Source organism: Lemur catta, chromosome 16 (assembly GCF_020740605.2).
Source record: "Lemur catta isolate mLemCat1 chromosome 16, mLemCat1.pri, whole genome shotgun sequence".
NCBI lineage: Eukaryota > Metazoa > Chordata > Mammalia > Primates > Lemuridae > Lemur > Lemur catta.
Window position 1 is genome coordinate 17,216,763 of NC_059143.1, and position 21,291 is coordinate 17,238,053.

At 42.0% G+C, this 21,291-nt stretch overlaps 1 protein-coding gene across 1 annotated transcript; it reads left to right on the forward strand.

Annotated features, from left to right (window-relative positions):
• The first annotated feature begins 6,067 nt into the window (after nucleotides 1–6,067).
• Nucleotides 6,068–20,391, forward strand: HRH4 (histamine receptor H4). Its single transcript, XM_045527569.1, has 3 exons — nucleotides 6,068–6,297; nucleotides 13,225–13,388; nucleotides 19,503–20,391. Exons 1-3 carry the CDS (start codon nucleotides 6,102–6,104, stop codon nucleotides 20,313–20,315), a joined length of 1,173 nt encoding a protein of 390 aa, XP_045383525.1. The 5' UTR covers nucleotides 6,068–6,101; the 3' UTR covers nucleotides 20,316–20,391.
• Nucleotides 20,392–21,291: the final 900 nt, after the last annotated feature.

Sequence of the window (21,291 nt, forward strand, 5' to 3'; positions counted from 1 at the left end):
TTCTGATGTATGCAACAACATGGAAGACATTATGCCAAGTAAAATAAGACAGTCACAAAAAGACGAATACTCTGTGGTTCTATGTATATAAGGGACCTAGAGGAGTCAAATTTATAGAGACAGAAAGTAGAATGGTGCTTGCCAGGATCTGGCTGGAGGGGAGGATGGGGAGTTGTTTAATTGGTAGAGGTCACTTTTGCAAGATGAAAAGAGTTCTGGAGATTGGCTGTACAACAATGTGACAGTACCAATGCTAACTCTACACTTAAAAATGATAAAGATGGTAAATCTTACATGTATTTTACCCCATTTTTTTAAAAAAGTAATAGGACCCTGAGTGGTCTAGGGCAGTAATGGTTGTTTTAACTATGGACAGGGGCAGAAAGCTCCACTGGGAGTAGCCGATGGAGGTTGTCCAAAGGGCAGGGAGGGGGATGATGAGTGCAAGAAAAAAATCCCACTTGAAATTACAGGATCTGAGGAATGGCAATGGTGGCAGGACCTTCCTTATAGTTCATTTTTTGACTATAAATTTATGAAGAACTTTTGCATGGAGAAAATGAAGGGTTGTGAGATGCAAAAGTTAGGTAGCTGGTCAGCCATGCAGGAGACCCTGATGAAAAGAACAGTGTGAAAAACTGAAGGTGGTTAAGCAGAAGGGTGACCAATCAGATTTGTAATTTAGGAAGGTAACTGGTTGCTAGGTAGAGAATGGATTGAACAGTAACAAAAGCAGAAGATGAGAAGCATTTAAGAGACTAACTATTGCAGTCATACAGAGATGGTGGTAGTTTGGCCCAGGATCATGGCAATGGAGATGAAAATATATAGATGCACTTTAAAAATATTTAGGAGGCAAAATGAGAATCTGATGATAGATTGGATAACAGGGTGAGCCATTGGCATAGATCTATATTCTCATACTCCTTCATAAATATGCCTGTTGAATTTTTTTGGCTTATTTTCTGGGGCTTTTTTTGGTTCTATTTCATGGCCAACCTGCTCATGAAGGGATGTTCTACATTGTTAGTCATTAGGGACATGCACATCAAACCGCAGTGAGATACCACTTCATGCCCACTAGGATGGGTAATAATAATAATAATAGTAATAAACAGAAAATAAGCAATGTTGGGAAGGATTTGAAGAAATTTGAACCCTTGTAACATACCCTTGTACATGAGAATGTGAGATGGTGCAGCTGCCTTGGAAAACAGTTTGGCAGTTCCTCACAAAGTTAGACAGTTACCATTTGACCCAGCAGTTTTACTCTCGAGTATATATACTCGACAGAATTGAAACCATATCCACACATAAATTTATACATGAATGTTATAGCAACATTATTTATAATAGCCAAAAAGTGGAAACAATCCAATGCTCATCAATGGATGAATGATAAACCAAATGTGGCATGCCCATACAACGGAATCTTATTTAGCAATAAAATGGAACGAAGTACTGATTCTGGCTGCAACATGAATAAACTCTGAAGACATGCTATGTGAAAGAAGCCAATCACAAAAGACCACATAGTGTATGATTCTATTTGTAGGAAATGTCCAGAATAGGCAAATATATAGAGATAGAAAGTAGATTCGTGGTTACCAGGGAGTACGGGAGGCGGTGGGGGTGAGGGAGTCGGGAGTGACTGTTAATGGGTATGAGGTTTTCTTTCTGGGGTGAAGAAAATGTTCTGGAACTCAGTTACACAACTTTGTGAATATACTAAAAACCACTGAATTATATAGTTTTAAAGGGGTGAATTTTATGCTATTTGAATGATATCTAAAAGTTAAAAATCAAAAATATATGTGATTGTTCCCCTCTTGGACAATGGTTTTATAAAACAAAGGTATGAAGATTCTTGTGTCATATGTTCCAAAATAATTTGTATTATTAAAAATAGGCATCAGCAAAAACACACAAACAAAAAAAAAACCTCAAATATGTAGAGTGCATTCTGTAAAATGCATTTTCAATTAAGTTGTAAATCAATCCCCAAAACATATTGAAAAGCATAGGGAAATTATATGCAGTATTTGAAACAATATGAATTTTGAAAAGTTTTCTTGTTAAAATGATTCACAAGTTCAGCTTTAATAAGTGTCTAGTTTTGTTAATATAATTTCATGTGTAAGAGAAAAAAAATGATTAAATTCACATCCCAATGAAGAATTTATTTCCTAAAATCATGTTGGCAGATACTCTGGTTTTATTTCAATATTTTGAAGACAACACAACTATGTGCATTTCTAACTGCACATACTTGTAGAAGAGTAGAAAACCAGTTTACAAACTGAGCCAGGATATTCTGGGTCCACCACAGGATTATATCATGACATGTATTTCCTTTGTCATTTGTTTCAGTAAAATTGCTAATGTTGTGTTACCTGGACATTAACAATCCTAATCCATTCTGTAAAAGTAAAGTGTGAAAACTTAATAAATCAATATACCAGAAAGATCATAGGGTTTCGATAGCTGCAAGGTAGTTGGTAATGAATGAACATGCACACTAGCAAATTAAATTTTTTTTTTTTTTTTGAGACAAAGTTTCACTCTGTTGCCCGAGCTAGAGTGCCATGGCATCAGCCTAGCTCACAGCAACCTCAGACTCCTGGGCTCAAGCAATCCTCCTGCCTCAGCCTCCCGAGTAGCTGGGACTACAGGCATGTGCCACCATGCCCGGTTAATTTTTCTCTATATGTATATTTTTAGTTGTCCATATAATTTCTTTCTATTTTTTTTTTTTTTTTTAGTAGAGGCGGGGTCTCGCTCTTGCTCAGGCTGGTCTCAACTCCTGAGCTCAAACAATCTGCCCGCCTCGGCCTCCCAGAGTGCTAGGATTACAGGTGTGAGTCACCGTGCTCAGCCTAAATTTTAAATTTTTATAATATTTAAGTTGTACAACAACAGACAACTTACAATAAGTTGATCATAGGTTTCAACAATTTGTTTCAAAATCCTTTTGGATATCCTGTTTATATATATATATGTATATATATATATTTAACTGTATTTATACAGCTGGAAGTCTTGTTTTCTTTTTTTTTTTTTTTCCCCTCCTTTGTGCTTGTCTTGTAATTCTACAGCTGGCAGTCTTGTGTGCAAGATGGTACCTGTGGTTTTTAAAAATGTATTTCATAAAGATAAAAAACACATTAAATAGACAGTCATGACTTAAAACTGGGTTGATTTTATTATTTTTCCATTCATAGCATGAAAATTATTGCTAATGATCTTTTTTTTAAAAATCTCAATGAGTAGGAACTCATCTTCCACTCTCCTCAACCTCTACACTTCTTTGCATCAGTCATTAAAAATTCACTAACAAGGGGCACTAGGATTTTTTTTACATTCTTCCACAATTACAAAGTCCCTTTCAAAAATAGCCAATATTTATGTTTAGTCAACATTCAAGGCCTTGTTATTACAAAAGCAGTACAGTGGCTGTTTTATGTAATTCCAGCGTCTGAAACTAGAGACTCCAGAGAGCAATCTGCATGAAGAGGGAAGGAAAGAAACGCTGATAAATGCATTGCTGACTTTGTCTGTAGTGTAAGATAAGGTGCAGAAAGTAAACAAGACGACTGCAACCATTGTAGATAAGATTATGAAGGGGCACTGGGTGGGTCAGCCCAGAGTGTAATGAGGGATTTGTTCTATGTGTGTGTGGTAATCTGCACTACTTTTTGTAATTTCATGCGGGAAGAGAAAGCAACCCGGCAACCCTGGGGATCTTGCCTTGTGGCCTTTGGTTGAGGGGACCTGCCTTTATGGAAGTAGGCTGCCAGGTAGATAACATTCAGGAAAAAGAATAATAAGGAATCATGTTGGGCCAGATTTCATTCTCTCTCACTTTGTGTGAAAGCAGAGTTGGTCAGGTACAAAGCTCAGATTTTCATTCTGTGTACTCTATTTGAATTTATTTAAATTTATTGAAGGTGGCAAATCTTTTTCTAACTTGTGTTACAAAAAGTCTTCTTTCTTTCTTTTTTTTATTATTATGTTTTCTCCTTTGTGTGTGTGTGTTAGAAGGCCCTCCCTTCTCTGTCACACATGATGTATAATTATTATTATTTTTTTTGAGACAGAGTTTTACGCTGTTGCCCCCAGTAGGTTGCAGTGGCATCATCGTCATCACAGCTCACTGCAACCTCAAACCCTTGGGCTCAAGCGATCCTCCTTCCTCAGCCTCCGGAGTAGCTGGGACTACAGGCATGTGCTACCATGCCCGGCTAATTTTTTCTATATATAGTTTTAGCTGTCCAGATCATTTCTTTCTATTTTTAGTAGAGACGGGGTCTCACTCTTGCTCAGGCTGGTCTCTAACTCCTGACCTCGAGCGATCCTCCCACCTCGGGCTCCCAGAGTGCTAGGATTACAGGCGTGAGCCACCGCGCCCAGCCGGGACTGAATATTTTTATGTTCAATATTCTTGAGCTGGGTTCAAGGCTGCAATTAAGTTACCTGCAATTAAGTTTGATCCTTTCAGGTCTTGCTTTTCAGATTGCTAGGCAGGACCCAAGAAATGCTTAGTATAGGGCTAACTATTCCCAACTTCTGAGGCAAGACCCCTCTGAGTATACTGCCCACTGCCTCACGAATTATGAGCTTTTCCTGCTTGGCTGATGGGAGCAGGCACTATATCTAACCCTATTTGAGTACTGGGTTCTGTTCCTTTGAATCTTTTTGACTAGTTCTTTTCCTTGCCTGAGAACATTTCTTCCACAGTATTGATCAGTGCTCTGGTGAAGACTTGAGTACTGGAGGTGGAACTCTGCAGGTCTCTGGAGTTCTCAGTGTGGCCTGTAGTTGAGACCTCTCTGGTACTCCTGACTCTCAGCTCCTCTTCCTCATGCCAGGGAGTCTGCGGGGCTCTGCCTGATTTCCCCTCCCTGCCCATGCCCTGGAAACTCTCTCAAGACAGGAAGGTGGAGCAACTGCAGGGCTCAACCCTTTTCTCAGGGATCATTGTCCTTCATTGCTTAATGTCCAGTGTCCAGTTGTTTGGTTGTTTCAGATAGAACAGTGAAATTCAGCCCCTGTTACTCCATCGTGGCCAGAAGTGACTATTTCACTGGATCTATATGAGTTTTAAAAAATGAATCTCTGCTGGGCATGGTGGCTCATGCCTGTAATCCTGGCACTTTGGGAGGCTGAGGTGGGAGGATTGCTTGAGCCTAGGAGTTTAAGACCAGCCTGAGCAACGGTGAGACTGTCTCTACAAAAAATTGGAAAATTAGCCGGGCGTGGTGGTGCACACCTGCAGTCCCAACTACTTGGGAGGCTGAGCTAGGAGGATGTCTTTTTTATTTTTTATTTTTTGAGACAGAGTCTCGCTCTGTTTCCTGGGCTAGAGTGAGTGCCATGGCGTCAGCCTAGCTCACAGCAACCTCAAACTCCTGGGCTCAAGCGATCCTCCTGCCTCAGCCACCTGAGTAGCTGGGACTACAGGCATGCGCCACCATGCCTGGCTAATTTATTCTATATAGTTTTAGTTGTCCATGTAATTTCTTTCTATTTTTAGTAGAGATGGGGTCTCGCTCTTGCTCAGGCTGGTCTTGAACTCCTGAGCTCAAACGATCCACCTGCCTCGGCCTCCCAAGTGCTAGGATTACAAGCGTGAGCCACTGCGCCCAGCCTAGGAGGATGTCTTGAACCTAGGAGTTTGAGGTTGTAGTGCGCTATGATGATGCCACGGCACCCTAGCCCAGGTGACAGAGTGGGACCCTGTCTCAAAAAAGAAAAAGAAAAGAAAAAAAGAATCTCATTACAGCCCAATTTATTAGCCATATATCAATTATATTTTATAGATATTATATAATATTAACAAAAATGGATAAATCACATTAAAATGTTTAAGGTAAAACATTTCACTGTATTTTGGAAATACATTTTCAGTGTCAGTTAAAGAGAAACTGTTACCACAGGTTTACTTTATCAAGAATCAGGAAGTACTATGAGATCAGCACTAGATTACAGAAATGTTGTTTTGTGCAGGAGACTATATATTTTAGGAACCTGATTGAAAAACGTACTTGTCAGAATTGTCTGGCTGGATTAATTTGGTATACTGAGCTTCTTCATTGTTTGGCATGATGTCAGATGCCAATAGCACAATTAATTTATTACCAAGCACTGATATTGCTTTAGCATTTTTTATGTACTTACTAGCTTTTGCTACAGTGCTAGGAAATGCTGTGGTCATTTTAGCTTTTGTGGTGGACAAAAATCTCAGACATCGAAGTAATTATTTTTTTCTTAACTTGGCCATTTCTGACTTCTTTGTGGGTAAGTTACATGTCTTTATTTAAGATAATCTTTTCCATTTGTAATTTATTTCTAAATTTGTTATTTCAGGGGAAATAGCAGAGAAATAATAGAGATGGGGGAAATTTAAAAACACAAAGTTTAAGTATTAAGTGTGGATGAGACTATATGGAACTTTAATGGAATGTTATATTAATACATATGTAAATCAGTGTGGTAAGGGAATTTTCATTCGAAAACAGCTTATTTTCTTTTTATGGAATAAAAATAAGTCCAGAAGAGCTCTAAAACTGTCTTAGTGCAAAAGTTATTTGTTTCTGTAGCTGTTTTCCTTGTGTGTTTAGACTTATGAGTAGAAATATTCCTCTTTAAGTAAATTTAGTTTCTACAGTGTTAGAGTAATAGGAAATACATTTATATATTTGCTAGTAGCTAACACAATCAGAAAATGGGATATTCAGGTCAATTAAACAATATGGTTAATAGTATTATTTTATGATATGGTGTAGAATATCATCAAATATACCCGACACTAAACTACCTTGCATATTATATGGTATCAAAGCATTATATAATTGTAAGAGATCATAGAAATCAAATTAATCTCTTTTGAAAACATGCAGTTTTGTAATTTTTCACTGCCTGATGGTTAACACCTTTAGCAATGCTTATCACAATAAGTAGATTGCAGAAATGTCAGCTGATGATAGGAGTTTCTAGTATAATCTAATCTTGCACAGATTATTTTGTTTATAGCTACATAAAGCTTGCATTTATGTTAAAATGAAACAAAACTCATAGAATATTTAGTTCATTGCCTGGGACACAGTGGTTGCTCAACAAATGTTAGTCCCCTTCTCTTTTGATTTCTCTGCAGATATGTGGCCCCCAAACCCAGGTCACAAATGTTAGTATAGTATCTATAATGTGTAAATACTGTTAGGTGTGCAGGTACTGTCAGGGGATCTATAGAAGAGTAGGTGAGTCTCTTCCTTCAGTAAGGTCTCAATGTAGTGGAGTGGATACGAGGAGTTCACAAATGACTATAGCAGTAAAGAACAATGTGAGACCCTGTAAAGACCTAACACGGGCTATGGGCACTCAGAGGAGGAATAAAGCACATTTAGTTAGTGGACAGTGGCATTTGCGGTGAACTTGGAAGGATGGATAGAGTTTCCACAGGCAGAGACAGGGAGGAGAGGAGTATTGCAAGACTCAGCAAAGGCATGCAGGTAGAAAATCGCTGTGCCGCCTTCCTAGGGGTGAGCTTGGAGCTGGCTGGTGTGCAGATGGGTGTAGGGGAGCAGTAGGGATGAAGCTGGAATTTACATAGTGAAGGCCTTTGAATACCAGCGTGGGTCTGCAGTGGAGTTTATGGAACAGGCCATGTAGAAATTTAAGGATTTTAAAATAGGTGAGTGATTGGATGGATGGAAGCCATACCTTGGGGCATCAGAAGAGCCGTAGGAGGTGGGGCCGCGGGGGCGTGGGACAGCATGGTTTCAGAGACCACCCTGCAGCAATCTAGACAGAAGTCAGGTAGTTGGCATTTGGGCTAGGGTGAGAGTAGACAGCACGGGCAGGAGGCAGAGCTGCAAAGGGTGGGGTCGGCCAGGAGAAAGATAAGAAGGAGTTGAAGATTGGGTTTCTGGGATTGAAAAAGTAGGGGACTCTTAATAGAAATAAGGCCCATTGGGAGTGGGCAGCTACGGTTCTGATGTTTTGTGGAAAGTTCTGGAGGAATCTTCTGGCTGGAGAGATTGATTTAGGACTCATGGCATAGAAGTTACAGGCTCACAGATAAAGGGAGCTAACCAATAGAGAAATGTTTTAAAAATGCATTAATCTCCCCATTTCCCTCCTCAAATTCTATCCCTCCACGTAAGCAACCTTCACTGCTTGGTGTAGATCCTTCCACATCGTTCTCTATGCTCACATAAACATGCACAGATACACAAGTATATTTATGCAAACGTAGAGAATATTCCACTATAAATACACTTATCTCTTCCTCCTTCACAGAATCTTGCAACTTTTAGATGACAATCAGCACTTAAAATAGAGGATGTGTTTCGACTAACCCAAAGGAAGCCAGGCCCTGATTACCCTGTGGTAGGAAGGATGGGGTGAAACAGCTGAGAGCCTGGGGCCCGAAGCTCTTGAACAAAGATGGTTCCAGATCAGAATGTCCTCATGGCAGGCCCAAGGACAGCACCATGGTAGCCCCACCATGAAGGGCCTGAGCACCACAACCTGGAGATGTGGCCTGCAGCCCTGCAGATGTAGTTATTCAGTGGTCCTGGTGGTCTCCCTCCATCAGCGGGTGGGTGGGGAGGGAATTCTGATGATTGTTTTTACTCTTGATGAGAGGAGTCGGGTTCAGGTCAGAGTCTCCATTAATCTGCTGGGATCATGTTCCACGTTTCCGCTGCCTCCTGCCAGCTTTGTCCAGAGGTGTGCTTATTTAACACAATATGGGCCATGACACAAGAATTAAGACATGGCCAGGTGCGGTGGTTCATGCCTATAATCCTAGCAATCTGGGCAGCCAAGGTGGGAGGATCACTTGAGGTCAGGAGTTTGAGATCAGCCTGAGCAAGAGTGAGACCCCGTCTCTACTGAAAATAGAAAAATTAGCTGGGCATAGTGGTGTGTGCCTGTAGTCCCAGCTACTCGGGAGGCTGAGGCAGGAGAATCACTCAAGCCCGGGAGTTTGAGGTTGCTGTGAGCTAGACTGATGCCACTGCACTCTAGTCCAGGGGACAGAGAGAGACTCCGTCTAGAAAAAAAAGAATGAAGGCATTCCTTGAGAACTTTTTGTAACAAGAGTTGAGTTTTCTGCCAACACTGTTCTTTCTCCTCTGTTAGCCTTTCAGTTCTGAGCCTGGAGGAAAGCACAGAGGGGGTGGTGGGGCAAGGGGAGAAGCGGTGAGAGGTTTTATATAGCCGTAAAGCAGCGATTCTTAATATTCAGGGTCATGAGACCCAGAGCTCCAGAGCCGTGTAACGATGGCAGGGCAGATTGGGGCCTCACACACACTCGGATTTGTGAGCTTTCTGGCTGAACTCACTCTGCTCACCGGTGTGAGAACTGGCCTCCCGTCGAAAATCTAATTTTGTGGCTCCTGAGTACCTCACTTCCCAGGCTGAATTTACTGTCTGGAAAACAAAGATTTATTGAAGAAAAATTCACGTACTAGCTATACTGGGTGATAAATAAATAGATCTCATCTCTACACTATTCTGGGAAAAATATACTATCTACATGTACATCACTATCTATAATATTGATATCGTGTGACCAGTGTTTCCATCTGTGGGTAGTTTGGTCTATATGACCATGTGATAGATGCCCGGACAGGATCTTCAGGGGCAAGAGATGGCTGCTGCCAACAGAGCCTTAACCAGATTTTCAGGATGGCAACGTTTATCTTTCATACCTTCATACCGGGGTTCGAGACTCTTCTCTTGCCCTCCATATTGGTCTGCTCTGGCTACCATAACAAAATACCATAGACTGGATGGCTTAAACAACAGACATTTATTTTCTCACAGTTCTAGAGGTGGGGACGTCCCAGATCAAGGTTCTGGCACATTTGGTTCCTGGTGAGGGCTCTCTTTCTGGTGTGCAGACGGCTGCCTTCTCGTTACATTCTCACATGGCATTTCTCTGAGTGTGAGTGAGCTCTTTGTTGTCTCTTCTAATAAGGACACTATTCCTCTTGGATCAGGGCCCTACCCATATGACATAATTTACCCTTCGTTTCATCCTTAGAAGTCTTATCTCTAAATACAGCCACACTGGGGGTTAGGGCTCCAATGCATGAACGTGGGGAGGGAGGATGCACAAACACGCAGTCCACAACACCCTCTGGGCACTCACCGTCACCCACACACCCCTCTGGTGGCCCAGAGGACTAACAGGGTCTTTTATCTCCCCCACCTTTTGATTATCATTTTGTCATGGAAGGTGTCACTTCTTAGCTGGCTTAGAAAGAAGGGGCAATACCAGATGGGTGGCAAATCTAAAGCAAAATGGCTTCCCCATCCTCATCTGTTCATTCGTGCAACCATTGTTTATTTGGAAGCAGGCACCCTCTGAGGTGCTGGGGACACAGCAATGAAAATGCAGATGAGAATCCCTGCCCTCATGGTGCTTCTACTTCTACTGGGAGCAGGGGAACGGCGAGGACAATAAACCATTAAAATAAGTCAATAAGATTATACAACATTTTAGAGAGTGATAATTGCTACTGAGAAAAATATAGCAGGGATGAGGGAGAGGGAGTGCACAAGGGCCAGGGTTGCAGTTTTAAACTTCAGAGCTAGGGCTGGCTGAGAAAGACACATTGGAGCAAACCGAAGGAGCTAGGGGAAGAGCATTTCATGCCAAGGAACAGCAAGTGCAAAGGCCCTGAGGCCAGAGGGGCAGGTGGGGGGAGTGGGGTGTGGAGGACGGTAGGAGGTGAGAGTGGGGAGGTGGGGGCAGGCTGGGGACTCACAGGGCGTTTCCTCTTATCCTATTTCCCTTTCCTTCTTTCCTTCCTCAGTTCTTTCACCTCCTTTTTTTCTTTCCTTCATCACCTTCTTTTCATGTAGTTTATTTGTTTCCTCTCACTTTTTTATTCCTTAATCAGACATGCCAAGAGATTATTGCTCTTTTCAAGGAACTGGCTCTTAGTTTTGCTTATCACGCCTCTGTGACCCAGAAACACAATTCCAGGATAGAAGCTGTAGAGACACTAAGACGTGGGTGGGCATATCAGAGAAATAGCTCAGATTCACTTTTTTGAAACTCCTTCGGAATGAGCCACAGACATCTTTGTTGCTCAACAAGAGAGAGGAGTGAGAGTGACACATACGGAAACGTCACATAGAACACAGGGTGACAGCGAGACAAGGGATTAGACAGGAGCCTGTTTTAAGCTAACTGCTATTTGAAGCAGCTCCTGGGGTTTCGAATGCACCCTTCTTCTTTCGCGTAATTCCGAGCAGGGAGTAAGTAACCCCCACCCCTCGCTCTAACCTTCAAGTCAGCTGTGTCTGGGAGGCGAATAATGACCAGCGTCTCACTCTTCTTCTTCTTTTTTTTTTTTTTTTGAGACAGAGTCTCACTCTGTCAGCCTAGCTCACAGCAACCTCAAACTCCTGGGCTCAACCGATCCTCCTGCCTCAGCCTCCCGAGTAGCTGGGACTACAGGCATGCGCCACCATGCCCGGCTATTTTTTTTCTATATATATTTTTAGTTGGCCAGATAATTTCTTTCTATTTTTAGTAGAGACGGGGTCTCGCTCTTGCTCAGGCAGGTCTCTAACTCCTGACCTCGAGCGATCCACCTGCCTCGGCCTCCCAGAGTGCTAGGATTACATTCCTGAGCCACCGCGCCGGCCTTACTATTATTCTTAATGATAGGCTAATTTGGTTCTCATACAAAACATGGGAATTCCTTGCAAGTACTTGATAAAATATGAAGATACTCAACGAAATAAGATTTCAACGGAGTTTCCACTTAACAGATCATATTCTCAGCAAGTAGTGACACCTATCTTAAATGTTAGTGCAATTAAAACCCCCTGAAAGCTAAAGGGAAAAGAGCTGGGGTTAGTTGTTTTTCACAGTTAAGCAGTCTCTGTGCTGGCCTGAATCACTGTGGTAAAGCTTATCTCTTTCCTCATTCAGTGAAGAGTCTTAGTCAACGTCAGAGGTTCTGAAATCACATTGCCTGGTTTCAAGTCCAGTTTTCACTGACTAGCTGAGTGGACCTTGGTTGAACTATGTTTCTATTTAAGCTATGGGTTCTTTAACTGTTAACTCAGCATGGTCCCTACCACATAAACTTTCTATGAAGATTAAACAAGATAACACCTGTAATGCACATGGCACGATGTCTGGCATATGGTAATCATACATTACCTATTAGCTGTTATTAATTTAAGTTAAATGTACATGTCATTGGCCAACTCTAGATGTCATAGGAAATCCAAACATTGCTTTGCGACATGGTCGTAATCCTCAGGAGAGACAAATTAAAAAGATGACCATGATATAAAGTAGAATGTAATTCGTCCACTAGAGAGAGAGACAAGCAAAGTTCCTGGGAGTACAGAGGACAGAGAGGTCACTTCAGCAGAGGACGTTCCAAGAAGGAGGACGTCATTTTTTGACCTTCCTGAAGAATGAGAAGGAAGTGAATAGACTTCTCAGTAGAAGACAGGAAGACATTCTATGAAGAATGATGCAGGCTGTGAGAAAGAGATGTGCAAATGTGGGATGTGTTTGGGGGAAGGGTGGTCCATCCTGCTTGGATTGGACCATGAAGAACCTAAAGATGATTTGTGCTATGTATGGCTGGAAATACAGGTCAGGATCTCTATTGAATTTGGAAAGTCATAAGGAGCCATTGAAGGTACAGCTATCCCTTGGTACCCATGGGGAATTGGTTCTGGGACCCCCCTTTAATATCAAAATCTGCAGAAGCTCAAGTCCCTGATATAAAATACCACAGTATTTGCACGTAACTTATGCACATCCTCCTGCAGACTTCAAATCATCTCTAGATTACTTGATATACTTAATATGATGTAAATGCTGTGTAAATAGTTGTTATACTGTATTGTTTAGGAAATAATGACATGAAAAAAGTCTGTACATATTTTCTTCCAAATATTTTCAATCTGCAGTTGGGTTGAGTCCACAGATGCAGAACACCTGGATATGGAGGGCTGACTGCACACTGTTCACAACAGATACTATAAAATGGAATTTAAAGAGTGTGTAGGAAATTAGTCCTGAGCTTCTTGATAAAATATTATGAATTTCTAAATTATAATCAAACCATTTTAGTGCACTCAGATATATCATTGTGTTGTGCACCCGTTAAAATCTGCTGCTCTGTATTCATTGATGTGTGCTATTTTTTTTTTACCGTTATTTTTTTCCCTGTGCAGGTGTGATCTCCATCCCTTTGTACATCCCTCACAAGCTGTTTAAATGGGAATTTGGAAGTGAAATCTGTGCATTTTGGCTCGTTACTGACTATCTTTTGTGTACGGCATCTGTGTATAACATTGTCCTCATCAGCTATGATCGATACCAGTCAGTCTCGAATGCTGTAAGTGAAAACGTTAATTCATCTTCCTTAGAAGATTATATAAATGTTTATTTTGGGTCCCCAAGCAAAAACATTTTTAAGACTTATTTTTTAATTTAATTGACAAAACTTAGAGGAGCCCTATTCTTCTGTTATCTGGCACAACGCTCTCGTTGGCGCTTAGTTTGTGTGATTTGGGTAAAAGTCACCCCCTGTGTTCCGCTAAAATGGGACGGTGGCAAAGAAAACCAAGGCAAGTTGTCAGAAGTGGTATACGGAATCCACAGTAGATTGCATATGCATGTTCACAGTAGGCTTATCAGTTCCACTCCATAGACATACTGAGACCTCAGTGTTTTTCTCAGAATGGAAGTTGATGGGCAAGTGGAAAGAATTGCAGAGTTTTGAATGTGATGACAAAACCAGTTCTGAACGGCAAAAGGGAAAGACAGTATACAGGGAAGCTGTAGGTTATACAGTGGGATCAGCCAGAAAGATCAAGTCCTGATGCCCTTTTAGAACCCATGCCAAGAAAGTCTGAACTTATTCATGGTTTGGTATAGTCTCATCACTGTTAGTGATAATTCTTAAGTAAACTAAATTTCTCAGCAACAGAACAAAGGAGAAAATAAAGTTGCTGTCAGGAAGGGGGTGGGCACAGAATTATGGGACAGTGATCTGGAATCTTTGAGACCTGGACAGGAAACCTCTTTCACTCATGAGTCTCAGAAACCCAAATCTTTGGGGGACGGGGGTGTGACAGGCATTTTGCTGAGGGCTGGGACATGGAAGTGAATAAGCAGAGTCTCTATTTCGAGGAGTGTAATAATCTATGTGGAGGCAGATCCAGAAACAGATGGGTTCAGTGCAGTGGACTAAGTGCTGTGCTGGTGACATTGAGAGGACAGTGACAGCTCTGGCCTGGGAGAACTGTGCAGCCTGGAGGCCAACGGGATTGGGAGGGTGTATGAGATAAGGCAAAGTTAAACTGCTGTAACAAAGAGACTCCAAAATGCTGAGGCTCAAGCAAGATACAAGTTTATTTTTCTCTCACAGAACAGTCTAGGAAAGGTGGGAGGTGCTGCTCCAGGAAGGAACTTACCCAGGGACCCTGCTAACAAGGTAGCTCTGTACCCTCCAGGGCAGGAACTGGCAAACTTTTACCAGAGAGTAAATATTATTGGCTTGCAGGACCTAATGTGTTCTGTTGCCACTCTTCACATCTACCATTGTAGCACAGACACAGCCATAGGTGATAAATAAAAAAAAAAAATGTACTTGGCTGTGTTCCAATAAAACTTCATTAACCCAAACAAGTGGTGACCCACATTTGTTCCAAGGGTGGTAGTTTGCTGGCTCCTGCTCTCGCCATTAGCCTCCACTGCATGGTCAAGGTGAGGTTCTTGTCACACTAGGTTCTAGACAGGAAGGGGAAAGGGCAGAAGTCCAGAGCAAGGGATTTTCTTTTAACCAAGTAGTGCAGAATCGTACAGCCATTTCCACTCAAATTTTATTGGTGAAGCTTGGTCACATGGTCCCATATCTCTGCAACAGAAGCTGGGAAACGTGGTGTCATATGAGCCACTATATGGCCAGGGAGAAGAAGGGGAGAGCAGATGTGGTGGGACAGCCAGCTATCTCCGACACTTGGCATTGGGTACTTCCTTGGCACCAGGTCCACTGCAGTTTGTATTGGTCAAACTAGGGAGGGAATGCCGATAAGTTTGAGTTAGCAATTCAGATGCCTGTGATCTCATATATTTCAACCGACAAGTCTTGAGCCATTTTTGAATCATGTATTCAATTCATGGATTGTAGCCAGTTGCTTTTTTTTTTAAAAGCAAAAATATGGGATGGAACAGAATAGAACAGAATAAAAAATTAGAGCAGAAAATATCTGAGTACCTTGCACATAATAAAAGTAAGTATTGTTTTATGAATACTTCTGTATATGTACTTGGTTATGATATAAAATAAATTTCTTACTTTAGGTCACAGTCAAATGTTTGACAAAGAGTGCTCTAATTCAGAATCTTTTCCATTTATACTTTAAAAATTTCCTTTCTAGACTGGGCGTGGTGGCTCACGCCTATAATCCTAGCACTCTGGGAGGCCGAGGCAGGAGGATCACTTCAGGTCAGGAGTTCGAGATCAGCCTGAGCAAGAGCGAGACCCCGTCTCTACTAAAAATAGAAAGAAATTATCTGTACAACTAAAAATATATAGAAATAATTAGCCGGGCATGGTGGCGCATGCCTGTAGTCCCAGCTATTCGGGAGGCTGAGGCAGGAGGATTGCTTGAGCCCAGGAGTTTGAGGTTGCTGTGAACTAGGCTGATGCCACGGCACTCTAGCCCAGGCAACAGAGCGAGACTCTGTCTCAAAAAAAAAAAAAAAAAAAAAAAAAAAAAATTTCCTTTCTTTCTGGGTTAACATTTCTCTTTAATTTCCACTGGATGTTCCTAAGACTTCCTTTATGCATGTCCAAGATTTTGAGACTATCCTTAGGTTTGTGGGCAGAAAAGGGATAGCTTGCCTAGTTAGAAAAAGTGCTTAAAGGTTTGGCTGGACATGGTGGCTCATGCCTGTAATCTTAGCACTTTGGGAAGCTGAGGTGGGAGGATTGCTTGAGGCTAGGAGTTGGAAACCAGCCTGGGCAACATATCGAGACCACAATTCTACAAAAAAGTAAGAAAAATTAGCTAGGCATAGTGCTATGTACCTACAGTCTCAGCTATTCTGGAGGCCGAGGTGGGAGGATCACTTGAGGCCATAAGTCCAAGACCAGACTGAGCAAGAGCAAGGCCCAGTCTCTACAAAAAAATAAAAAAATTATCCTTGCGTGGTTGTGTGCACATGTAGTCCCACCTACCTGGGAGGCTGAGGCTGGAGGGTCACTTGAGCCCAGGAGTTTGAGGCTGCAGTGAGCTATGACCCTTGCCACTGCACTCCAGCCTAGGTGACAGAGGGAGACCCTGTCTCTAAATGAAAAAAAAAAAAAGTGCTTAGAAGTTCCAGAGAGATGAGGAATGTGAGGAATGATGATGCCCAGAAGAAAAGTGGATTTTTTTTTTAATCCTGGTCTTGTCCTGAGGAATTCTGGCAATACAGGTGGTGAACTTGGTGAGGGATGGGTCTGCTAGATTCCTGGTCCCGACTACACAGCAGAGTTGATACGTAACGGGGCTTCCACAAATGAATGCATGAATGCTGGCAGGGGTACTCAGGCAGCACCGGCACCTCTGTTGGCCAATAGTTCAAACACAGCCATGAAACCAGAAGGAGGCCTTCGTAGACCCCTGGGAGCTCAGAGGAAGTGGGAGTGGGGAAGGTGAACTCTTACTGCAGCTGAAAATAGAGAAGACAGCGCGGCAGGGGCTGGGCCTGGGAAGTGGAAATCAGACAATGATTTGGAACAGAAAAGCTCAATGCAGATGGCAGGACACAATTCCAGTGCTCAGAGAGTCTTCTGGAAGGGCAGATTCCGTGTGGCTGGATAAAGAGTTGAGTGGGAAAGCAAACAGCAGGGCTAGAAGACAGCCGGAGGAATGGGAATTAAAATGTACACAGAATTAAGATAGAGAAGAACATTTCTTTACCTGCAGATGGAGAAAGAAACGTGACAGTAAAATCAAGACTGCGATGGGAGGACTGGCTGGGGTTTTGTGTTGGTTTGCTAGGGCTGGCGTGACAAAGGCCACACATGGGTGGCTTACAACAACAGGAATTTATTCTCTCACAGTTCTGGAGATTGGAAGTTTAAAATGGAGGTGTTGATAGGGCCATCCTCTCTTGGAAGGCTCTAGAACAAGCCTGCCCCATGCCTTTCTTTCAGCTTCTGGTGTTACCAGCAATCCCTTGCGTTCCTTGGCTTGCAGATGTGTCACTCCCCTCTCTGCCTCTGTCATCACATGGTGTTTTCCCCATGTGTCCGTGTCTCCTGTTTTCTCTTCCTATAAGGACACCAGTCACATTGGGTTATTATTACCTCGTATTAACTTGATTATATCTGCAAGTGCCATATTTCCAAATCAGGTCATAGTCACAGCTACTAGAGGGTTAGGACTTCAACATATCTTTTTGGCGGGGAGCAATTCAAACCCACAACAGTCACTTAGAATAGTCCTGCAATCCCATCTCAATATTAACACCAGAAAATTCCAGTGGGCTGCTTGGCCTCAAAGAAAAAAACCTGACTGGCAGAATGTTGGGATATTTTATCGGGGTAGGGGAAAAAGTAGGGTAAGAGTCAATGTACTGAATAATGGTCATACTCTGTGGTGGGCAGGACCTAGGCTATGACATTGCAGGGAGGCTACTCCAACCAGCCTGGGTCTGGATTCAAGCAATGCTTGAACTGTCTATCAAACGTGCTCCCCAGAGATGAAGAGATCAACATCCCCTCTGCAAACCCCTTGGATGTCCATTATCTCAATTGACCTTATGCATAATGGAAGAGAGATTACTTTCCAGCATATTGTATTATATCATTACAAAGGCTGCACAGAGCAATTAAAAAACTAAATGCAGTTTTATGACCATCTGGGTATTGTTACCATCTTTATAATCATTAGATTTAGTGCAAGAGATGTATTAATTAGTGGCACAGGAAGCAGAAGGCAAAAAAGTATATCCTATATGGCAGCTTGTGGTCAGTACCATATACATTTTAGCTCAGCCTCAGAAACACCAGTAATTTGAGGAAAAAAACAAAATAAAACGCTTCCCTACAGTTTTAACAAATAACTTAGTGTTTTTTTCCCCCCAATTATTAACTAGCTTCCTCTTACCTCCAGCCGATTGGTGAGCCCTTCTCAGCATGTACAATCCATCAGAGAAAGACAGTGCCGTGCAATGTTGCAACCCTTTAAGAAAATGAGAAACCACAGTAGAATGAGACTGAAAAACTCACAGAGAAAATGGTACATGAGAGACGGTGAAAAGGGAGGCATGTTCCAATTTCAAGGGTAGATCATTTCCTTTCCTGCGAGTAAGGAAATCAGAGAAACATGCGACATTGGAGCTGGAAGGAACCTTACTGATCTAAACGGGGTTCAGAAAGGTTGTCTGTTGCAGGTCCCCTTAAAAAAATTTTTGGTTCATACATTTATCCCTCATAAAGGGTGGCTGGCCTTAGGTGTCTTTAGATGTAGAAGATATTCTTAAAGATTTGAGGATTGACACAAAAATTGCAGATCCTGTGACCTGAGGGCAATCCTCACTTGTAGAATCTCATTTTCCCTTATAGGAGCCTGTCCTTGTGACCAAGTGGAGCTAGAACATTCTTCACCCTTAAACAAGCCAATGCCATTAGCCACTGTCTCTCAAAGTGGTTGATCATCACAGCTTAGGCGTTGTATTTGTCACGTGGTCATGTTCATACCAAGAAGTGATTTGGTAATGCTCAATGACAATGTAGTGTTTCTCTGTGGCAGGTTGAAACGTCTTTCTGTTTGTGCTTGACCTTCTTGGGAGTGATGCAAGAGTTCTTCTTTCTCTTCTTGATCCCACCTTGAAGTCTCAGCATAAACTGCAGAATAGATTCTTTCTGAATATTGGAGTCAGATAAGGCAATGGCTGCCATTCTTTTGACTGGCATCACAGTGAGAAATGCATTTTACATGGATTCAGTACATGTGTTTCTCTCTATGTATATCTGTATTCCCAAAGATATATTGCTTTGTTTGATGAAACATCATCAAACAATACCTACTTACTATGGGTGATGCATTCTGACATTGACTATTCTATGTCAATTAAAAAAATGCTGGTTCAGCCTGCAAATTGAGAAATATTGTGATAAGATGCACCCAATGTCAGTTGTTTGACATTCAGATTAGTATCAATTAGGAAAAATTGCTTTCTTATTTTAGATATTGGTCTTGACATTTTCTGTAGTGTCGGAAGTTTAACCTTGAGGGTTATAGTCTTCCCCTTGAAAACTGTTAAGAAAGTCTGCGTCTTGGCCCAGGCTCCACTGAAATTGAACCCTCTGTCCTGGTCCACACCATGACATCCAGGGTAGTTATCGTCCCCACCTCTTGCTCATTCCTGGAACTTCTGAGGGCTTATAGGATGCTTTATGCAATCAATATATGTTCATTATATTGAAAATAACTTATTTGGTCTCTTTCAGGTGTCTTACAGAGCTCAACACACTGGGATCTTAAAGATTGTCATTCAGATGGTGGCTGTGTGGGTGCTGGCCTTCTTAGTCAATGGGCCAATGATTCTAATTTCTGAGTCTTGGAAGAATGGGAATAAAGAGTGTGAACCTGGCTTTTTTTCAATTTGGTACATCCTTGCTGTCACTTCATTCTTGGAATTCCTGGTCCCGGTCATCTTAGTCACTTATTTCAACTTGAATATTTACTGGACCCTGTGGAAGCGTGGTAATCTCACTAGGTGCCAAAGCCATTCTAGAATCACCTCTGCTTCCTCCAGCCACTGTGGACACTCATTCAGATGTGGACTATTTTCGAGGACATCTCTGCCTGCACCAAAGGAAGCAGCAGCATCCCTTCATTCAGAGAGACAGAGGAGAAAGAGCAGTCTCTTGCTTTCCTTAAGAACCCAGAAGAATAGCAATATAATTGCTTCCAAAATGAGTTCCCTCTCCCCATCAGATTCTGTAGCTTCTCACCAACGGGAACATCTTGAACTGCTCAGAGCCAGGAAATTAGCCAAGTCACTGGCCATTCTCCTAATTGTTTTTGCCATTTGCTGGGCTCCATATTCTCTGTTCACAATTGTTCTTTCAACTTACCTCCCAGAGACGCGTCCTAAATCGAATTGGTATGAAATCGCATTCTGGCTTCAGTGGTTCAATTCCTTTGTCAATCCTTTTTTGTACCCATTGTGTCACAAGCGTTTTCAGAAGGCTTTCCTGAAAATATTTCATATGAAAAAGCAACCCACACCATCACACAATCAGTCAATATCTTCTTAAAGATAATTTTCTTACTTCTGCAAATTTTAGTTTTGATCTCACTTAAATGAATTAGATCTGGCTTTCATCTTGCCCTTTCAACTCTACCAAAAAGTCCATAAAACCGTAACACTTGAAAATTAAAACAAAACCAAACCAAACATACCTGAACCTGGAAGTCAAATTATTCCAGTGAATAATAACAGTGTAATTATGAATCGATAATAATATTTTTGTAAACTTGTAGCCACAAAAGTACTATATTTTTCTTAGTCATCACCTCTTCCTTGTTTTTTAGATCTTGATATAACATTGATTGCAAAAGTCTAGGGTTTTTTTTTCTTTCTATGTTCAGTGTTCACTACTGTCTAGCAAAATGTATTTCCTTTTTTTATTTTGTAGTAATAGAAACTTATCCAGCTTGAAAATTATTGCCTAAAGTATGCAGTAGATAAAAGAGCATTGGGGGCTGGGCACGGTGGCTCACGCCTGTAATCCTAGCACTCTGGGAGGCCGAGGCGGGTGGACCGTTTGAGCTCAGGAATTCGAGACCAGCCTGAGCAAGAGCGAGACCCCGTCTCTACTAAAAATAGAAAGAAATTATATGGATAGCTAAAAATATATACAGAAAAAATTAGCTGGGCATGGTGGCGCATGCCTGTAGTCTCAGCTACTCAGGAGGCTGAGGAAGGAGGATTGCTTGAGCCCAGGAGTTTGAGGTTGCTGTGAGCTAGGCTGACGCCACAGCACTCTAGCTTGGGCAACAGAGTGAGCCTCTGTCTCAAAAAAAAAAAAAAAAAAAAAAAGAGCATTGGGCAACTCTGTTGTGATGAGGAGATAGGTGAGTTGGAGTTTGAGTTGGCAAAGGCAGGGAGTGGGAATGTGTTGTGTGTATTTTGCAGGCCCCTGCGATCATGGGATTGGAGGTCGAGGGACAGGCAGTGGTCAGCAGTGGTTGACAGTATGGCTGGTCCTATTCCTGCCCCCTTCTTCCAAC